The sequence below is a fragment of the Pundamilia nyererei genome, unplaced genomic scaffold (genome assembly GCF_000239375.1).
Source record: "Pundamilia nyererei isolate P.nyererei 1_Seehausen unplaced genomic scaffold, PunNye1.0 scaffold00133, whole genome shotgun sequence".
In the NCBI taxonomy this organism is placed as follows: domain Eukaryota; kingdom Metazoa; phylum Chordata; class Actinopteri; order Cichliformes; family Cichlidae; genus Pundamilia; species Pundamilia nyererei.
Window position 1 is genome coordinate 629,259 of NW_005187534.1, and position 8,351 is coordinate 637,609.

General features: G+C 47.4%; 1 protein-coding gene across 1 annotated transcript in view; it reads right to left on the reverse strand.

Annotated features, from left to right (window-relative positions):
* Nucleotides 1-8,351, reverse strand: part of LOC102201741 (EMAP like 6) — a 75,316-nt gene that overhangs the window by 41,344 nt on the left and 25,621 nt on the right. Inside the window, exon 2 of the mRNA XM_013913453.1 lies at nucleotides 4,786-5,038. Within this exon, the coding sequence (XP_013768907.1) occupies nucleotides 4,786-5,038 (253 nt within the window). The remainder of the gene's footprint in view (nucleotides 1-4,785; nucleotides 5,039-8,351) is intronic.

Sequence of the window (8,351 nt, forward strand, 5' to 3'; positions counted from 1 at the left end):
CTGCATTGAATCATATCTGTTATTAACCTCTGTCTCTCTTCCACAGCATGTCTTTATCCTGTCTTCCTTCTCTCACCCCAACCAATCACAGCAGATGGCCCCGCCCCTCCCTGAGCCTGGTTCTGCTGGAGGTTTCTTCCTGTTAAAAGGGAGTTTTTCCTTCCTAAAGTGCTGCTCACAGGGGGTCATATGATTGTTGGGGTTTCCTCTGTATCTATGAAGCGCCTTGAGGCGACTTTTGTTGTGATTTGGCGCTATATAAATAAAATTGAATTGAATTGAATTGAAAGGTTAACGGGAAGAATACCTGAAAGGAGCGTCGAGCTGCTGCGCAAACAGACGTCTGCGCTCCTTCAGTGATCAAAGACTCAGCAGATCATAAAGGATTCAGCTTCACAGCAGTCCTCAATAAATCAGCCACAGCCTGCACACTTGATTTATTATTAAGCTGGAGTTATGATTATTTTATTGATTGTGTGTTTATTTTGATTTAGCCTGAGATGTTCAGTCATCCAAAGTCAGTGCCAGGGGCAGAAACTGCTGGCTCAGCATTCACAGAGTCGCCTCACAGCTCAGCAGCAGCGACAGCGTTTTCATTAATATCACTCACGTCCACAGAAACCAGAACCAGTGCAGCTTATTGGCAGTTTCATCACCGTCTGACCTCAACGACACCTTCAGATCTGGTTTTCCAGCAAACGTTTGATGTGTTTTCAGCATCAGACCTTCCAGAGTCGTCCTGCTGTGACGCTCACACAGACTTCAGCTTTTCCAGGCTCCACGGTTAGAATCACAAATCAAAACCAAAGTAAAAAACAGGTTTTTAGTGTCTTCACTGAGTCCGTCAGGAGCTGACAGCAAGGACCAGGCCAGGTCACTGCTAACACTTATTAACAGGACTAAGAGCAGAATTCCTAATTAACCGCTTAAGCCCCAACGCCCCTGATACGGGGGCAAAAGGTCAGGTAGGTTTGGGGCTTAAGAGGTTAATGGAATTTCATTTTATTTAACTTACAGTGTTTTCCTGTAAATACACGAGAATCAGGAGGAAATAATCCCACCGTCAGGAATTAGAAGTGGTTTGAATTTAAAGGTGATGTTGCAGAAGAAGATTGTCTCATCGTACATCGTAAACACTCGTCAGCCACATCGTGGCGTGCACGAGTCCTTATCTTATAATAAATATGTTGACGTGCACGATGGGTGCTGTATTATTCAGCCGACCTTTACCGCTCTCTCTTTTAATGCTCGACCCAAATCAAATGATTAGTTCTTCTTTCACAATCGCTTTGAAAGGAACGCCTCACTTCCTGTAAAACACCTGGAAGTTAAAGTTAGGCCCCCCCACAGTGTGGCTCCGCCCTGCAGACAACACTGTTTTCATTTCTATATGTTTAAATTCCAAAGATGACGAACCGTCTTCAGACTGAAGGACGTTTGGATGGAAATCTCATCATTAGTGAAGCGATGTTGGGCCGTCGACAGATAACGATGGCGGGTGGCTACGGAGCTGTGGAGCACAGGAGAGCTGGAGGATGATGGTTAAGGTGTTTTCATGTTGACGCTCCCTAACGCACAGAAACGCCACCAAACGGCAGAAAGAGGACAGCGAGAGCACGTCTGAGATGGTTGATGAAGATGGTCCTCAGCTCCGGGTCCACGCCCACCTTCAGGTATTCGGGTATTTTGTAAGCTGAGCTGTGCGTGAACAGAGCCGATAAACCCGTCAGCACCATCATCATGTTCTCTGTGAGTGAAGGCGGGTCTGACTCTAAGCTGCTGTTATTTATGATTTCGCTCTGGCTTTACAGCTCTATTGATTTTCTTATTTCAGCATCAGTTGCTGAGAAACTGTTTATTTACCGCGCACGCCGCCCACTCACACCCAGGGTTATTTCATATGTTGGTTTGTGACGCGTTTCATTTTCCCAGCCGCAGGCTGACACGACGGAAGGGACCTGCAGGGACGGGGGGAAGCATTCGTTAGAAGTTATTCTAACGTGTTGACACGACACCGAGTTTGGCGTCTGTGGCGCTGCCGTCAGACGCGGCGCTGCCGGTAAACTCAGAGCGACTCCACCAGGTTTGTTTGCTAAATGAGTCACGGTGGAGTCAGCGGGAGGGAAAAGGAGGCGTATAAAAGCAACTCCAGCACTCCAGGTGGCTGAGAGGGAACTATTTGCTCAGGCTGCACACACACACACACACACACACACACACACACACACACACACACACACACACCGACATCCCGTACTACATTTAGGTCAGGAGCAGAACGAGACAGTCAATGGCAGAACAAATGGAGCGTCTGCTTCCTGGATTACAGCTCCTGGGAATCTCATCGGACTAAAAAAAGTCCGGGAAGCACAAGGACACGAACGTCACTACACGTACGAGTCTACATGTGATCGCAGAAAGCAACCAATGCTTCAGGAGCAACGCGCTTTAATATTCACATTTACAAAAGCCAGAAATCTGAACCTGGACTTGATCTTGACCCATTTTCAGGTTTCAGAGTCAGCTGATGTCCTTCAGCAGCTTTGCATGATTCACAGTTCAAAGTAATCCTTCTTTATCTCATGAGCCTCAGTGCAGCAGTTGTAACTCCTCCCCTCTCTAAGACAATGTTCTTCTGATTGGCTGTGAACATCCAGCACTGGAGCAGGAGATATGCGACTGCAATGAGTGAAAGGCATCTTTATTAAAACTGCACATGTCACAGAGACGAGAGGAAAAACCCACCGGTGTTTAGAGAGCTCATCTTCCACAGTATAAGGAATAATAACGCTGTTTTAATAAAAGCATCACACTGAGGACGGCACTGATCAGCCACGCCTTAAAGCAGACCATCTCCTGCTACTGTTGTTCTTCCTGTTGACCAAAGCACGTCATGAATCGAGCTCGTGCACCGAGGTGTTAATCATAATGTCTGCTAAAGGCTACACGTGCCTCAATATTCAGACTGCAAACGTACAATCAGCCACAGGATGGACGGCTGTTCATATTCTGATCTAGTGCAACATTAACTGCTGGTTATGACAGAAACACATCACAGAACGAGCGCTCGACGTTTCTCCGACCCGACGCGCCCGAGAAGACGATCTTTACTCAGCCGTTGGTCAAATTTGAATCAGGTTTTCATTTTCAGGAGCTCCTTTAAAATACTGACAAAGTCATCGGTAACGAGGTTGATTGTTTCTCAGTGTGTTGAAACCAGCCGTGACTTGGGGCTGACCTTTAACCCTGTCCCGCTCTCTGGTCCTGCCTCACTCAAACCGGAGGATAATTTCCTAAATTAATATGATGTTGACTTGAAAAGACTCGAAAGCAGCGACTGAGACCATAAACTGATCAGGAGAGCGCTCACTGAAGCCAGCCGCCCCCTGCTGGCCATTACAGAGGATGTCCATCTGTTAATAAGCTCTGCTATGTTCTCAGAAAGGGTTTGATGAGCACGATGAAGAGTTCGAGGAAGCTTTCTAATTGGACTTCCCAGAAATCCAACCAGGCAGGTGGGATGTGCAGGAAAAACAAGTCCCGTCCACGGAGGCGTCACGTCGCAGCTGCTACCATCGTCGGTGTGCGATACCACGGAGCACCTGCAGATGTTTGTGGAGTCCTCAGAGGTGTTTCAGCAGCACGATGGGGTCGCACACAAAGCATTAATAACTGTGCTGATTCACACAGAGAGGAGCCCTGTGAGGACACAAGGGTCTGACACGAGCTTTAGCGCGATGTCTGCGTTCTTCTTCCAAAGAATCAAAGTGCATCGTGCCAGAGTCTGAAGACCAGGCGTGCTCGCCTCTGACAGAGCGACCTGCGGTAAATCGATGCAGCTGTAGAGAAAATGATGTGAGGTTGACGCTGTGTGTGAGTTTAGGACAGGTGGGTTGCACCGCACTCATTTTCCACCTTTGACTGTAAGTTACTGAACCAAAGTGATGGATGATGTCATTACTTTTATCATCATCCTCTCAGCTCACTCTGCCCTTTTCCTGCCCCTCCTTCCTCTCACCGAGTCATTCTTCTATGACCTTTGGGTTGATGCAGGACACACACACACACACAGATTGAGTATTGGGCTTTGACTGACCCCGATAAACTTCATAATGCTTCATTATCTCTGCAGAAAAATTTACTGCCCACAGCCCTGATGGACGACTAAATCTTTGTCACGTTTCTAAAGCGGAAATTTCAAAACTCATCTGACAAAAGCCGCCGGGACACATTCAGCCTCAGAGGTCTGCTTATCGTCACATCAAGCATCATGAGGGCCCCACGGGCAGAGTCATAATCTGGGTCCCAGTAAACCCAAAAAACGGCCCTCAAGTCCTGTTACTAAGCAATAATATCAGTCGACAGCACCGATGACGGCGTTTATGTGGACCACAGATTCCCACTGGGCCACACGGGCTTATTTACTCAAAACCACAGACGGTATCAAAGATGTCACGAAGCCTGAGAGTGCAGCGAGCGCGGGCTGGATGGTCCTTATTTCTAATGTTTTACTCAGTGTGACGCAAAGTGTCGCACTTCTAAAGGAGCAGAAATCTTGTTGCTGTCGCCCCCTGGTGCTCATTAAGAATAATGCAGGACTTTCATCGTTCATGCTTTTTATGCTGGATGTGTTTGTGTGTTCAGCATAAATGTCAAATCTTTGTCAAAATCCTTCACATAGAAATGATCCCACCAGCTGCAGGGTCTCAGTGTTGAAGATTACATTGCACTGCATGCTGCAGATTTAAGGTGGATTATTAATTATTAATGCAGCTCATTCATTTACATCAAAACTAAAGAGTTTCCAGAAAATTTGCATTTGATTCCAGCCTTATCTTTAAAAATCATAGTCTTAGACTGTGTGTGTGTGTGCGTCACCTGTCCATCAGCGCTGAATGCGAGGCAGGCGATGCCGTGTGTGTGTCCGTCACGCAGCAGTGACACGGTCTGGGCGGTGAAGGTGTCCCACACGCACACATACGGATCCTTGCCCACCTGACCCGTCGCCACCAGGGAGCGCTCCGGGTGCAGCGCCAGGCTGAAGGGAGGAAAGAGGCGGAGACGTTAGAAAGGACGGAGGGGAGGAGACAGGTAATAACACAGACGACCAATCAGAGAACATATGGCTATAAGGTATACGCAGGAGTAAAGGAGCACTCAAAACTTTACTCAGGCAAACAAAGAGCTGCTTTAAGACTACAACACACGCACGAACATCACAGCAGTGACTGTGGCAGCGTTTTTACATCATTTTAAAGATTTAATGTTGGAACCGATTCGTCACTCGCAGCTTTACGGGATGGATTTGGTGTCACACAGTGGTAGAAGTGATGAATCATCATAAACATGTAGAAATAAACTTTTTAATGAATGTTAGAGTGAAATGTTAAATGCTGTCGTTGTTGTGCTTAAATCTGTAAACCTTGTTTTAACCTGTATGTTTAGAGATTTTTCTGTTCCCCACATCGAGGGTAACAGCACACTGCATGTAAGCTTCTGGTCCTTATTTAGGGAGGATGTTTTACTTCCTGCCCTTTATGGCCTCACCTGTGCTTCTGTGTGGTGAGACTGTTAAAAAGGGGTTGAGTCATATGCAGGGTGAGGGGAGGTGACCCTTTGCGATCAGCAGGAAGTCACACAAAAACACCCACATGCACACACACACACTGCTGCTCTGAGGATCTGACCAGGCTCCCCTTGCTAGCAAGTTGAGCTGTTTGTCTTTCTTTCTTCACGGGTGATGAGTCTTTGAACCAGCGAGGCCTGCGAGGCGCAGACCCAACAATGATCTCAACGTCTTCCAACAGCGTTGCCTTCGACGGCTGCTCAAGATCACATATCGGGATCGCGTTACTAACGAGGAAGCCGCTCCACGTCCAAGTCACCAAGCGCCGGTTCAGATTCGCCGCTCACATCCTTCGGCTACCGGACCCGAGACCCGCCCGTGTCGCGGTTCTGTGGAACCCGAGGAATGGAAAGAGACGGCGAGGAAGACCCAAAATAACTTGGAGGAGTACGTTCCTTGAAGATTTACGCTCGGCCAAGCTGTCATGGGATGAAGCAGCAACTGCCGCGATGGACCGAGTTCGATGGCGTTCTCTTGTCGCCCGATGCGCCGATCGGCGCGGGAGGATCGTTCTTCGTCTCCCGTTCAGAGGGTCAATGTTCTCCTTTGCAGACAGCGCTATAAATACACCTGCTGCTTTAATGGCATCATTATCAGCACACACACACACACACACACAGTCTCATGCTCTGTTATTGTTGTAAAGGTCGTGTTTCGTGACCTTCGCCGAGTCTCCTCACTGTGACCTCACAGACACCAGTTTATTTTCTGTCTCCTGTTGGACAGTTTTGTCCGTCCTCTCAGATCCGGTGTGTGACACTCATGGATCCATTTTGCTGCTGCTGTCAGCCAATCAGCACAGTGAGGCGGGTTGGGCAGTTTTAGCCTGCTGGGATGGAGACGGCACGCGATCCCACAGGAGCTGGAAAACATGGCTGGATAAATGTGGGAACACCGTCCTTATCCTGCTGTCAGTAAGAGGAAAACTGGATTTCTGAGGGGAGGCTTGTTTCAGTCTGATAAAAAGAAGGCTTATTTTGAACTGTGATGGTAAGATAGAGCTGAACATGAGCACAATATTTGTTTCAGCTGTAAAAGTTGAACATTTAATTGTTGACGCTCCTTTTTACCCAGCCTCAGCTCCCGGGGTCGATGGGTCAAAATAAACTGCTCCCATTTCTGGTGCGTTTACATTTTTATGAAATCAGGATGTTATTGTGTCTCCGTGTGCTGGTTCAGAGGATAAACATGAGCATCTGGAGGAACAGCAATAACAATAATAGTACGAACAGATTTACTCACAGGGGCTGATGTTCAACCAGCACGCTCACTGCACTGTGGTACCTGTAGCTTAACCTGAGACCTGTGTGTGTGTGTGTGTGTGTGTGTGTGTGTGTGTGTGTGTGTGTGTGTGTGTGTGGGAAAGGTCAGTGCATGCAGAGGTGTGTGACACACGGAGCAGCCGTGTATGAAATAATAGAAGCAGAAATAGAACAGGTGTGTCGGCCACGAAGCTCCATTGATCTCAGAGATGGTATCTCTCTCCACACACACACACACACACACACACACACACACACACACACACACACACACACACACACACACACACACACACACAAGCTCAGACGTTCCTTCTCAACCTGCCAGCCAATGAGCCTGCAAGCTGCCGCGGTTGCTATAACAACCGTATTGCCAAGGGCAGGGAAGCTGAGGTCTGAGCATGACAACTGTGGAGCCAAGGTCACACACACACACACACACACACACACACCTGAACACCCGTCTCTACTGGATGATACCCGACAACTTCCAGACGTCTTCTTCTTTGGTTTTTTGTCGTATTTATACTCTACTCTTTATCTCACTGACATTTGATAAAACCGAGCGTGTGTGTGTGTGTGTGTGTGTGTGTGTGTGTGTGTGTGTACAGCTACAGAGTTTATACTGGTAAATGGTAAATGGCCTGCATTTGTATAGCGCTTTTCTAGTCCTTAAGGACCCCAAAGCGCTTCACACTACATTCAGTCATTCACCCATTCACACACACATTCACACACTGGCGATAGCAAGCTACATTGTAGCCACAGCTGCCCTGGGGCGCACTGACAGAGGCAAGTAGAATTCATTTCTACTGAGTAGAAATGAATTCTCTCTCACATCCTTTCACACCCATGAGTCTGAACAGAAGGTCAAAGAAGGCTGTTATGGGCCGGATGACTAATTTACAAAGTATTAGAGAAAAGCAGGCTGGTCTAAAAATAAGAAAATCACCACATAAATGTGCAGCACTCACAGACGGGGGAATATCCTTCACTGTCATGTGAAACCTCCAATCAGAGCCACAGAGCGACACAAGCTTCAGATGTAAACAATGATGCCAGGGTTAATGTTCCTTAAAGGTACAGTCAGCTTGTTTTTAGTTAAAGTAACATGGTTAGCACGCAGCACGCTGGGACTGAGTTAAACAGCAGCACACACACGCCGACCTCTGACCTGGAACCTAAAACCACACACACAGGCTCACAGGACTGTCTCCAGGTTTGTCTACAGACTCTTAATGAAAGATGAGCATCGTTAAAACTAAAACTGGGCTTTGTGACGACTTGTTTCTGTGTTTCCGTGTCTGCAGTGTAGGGCTGCCACAAACAATTATTTTGATAGTCGACTAATCAGATCATCATCCATTGGATGTAAAATGTACAGCTTATCCGGTCGTTAAGTGATGACGTGAGTGAATCCTACTTCCGGGCCTAAAGTAGTCTGCGTTTAATATGGCTTTTGT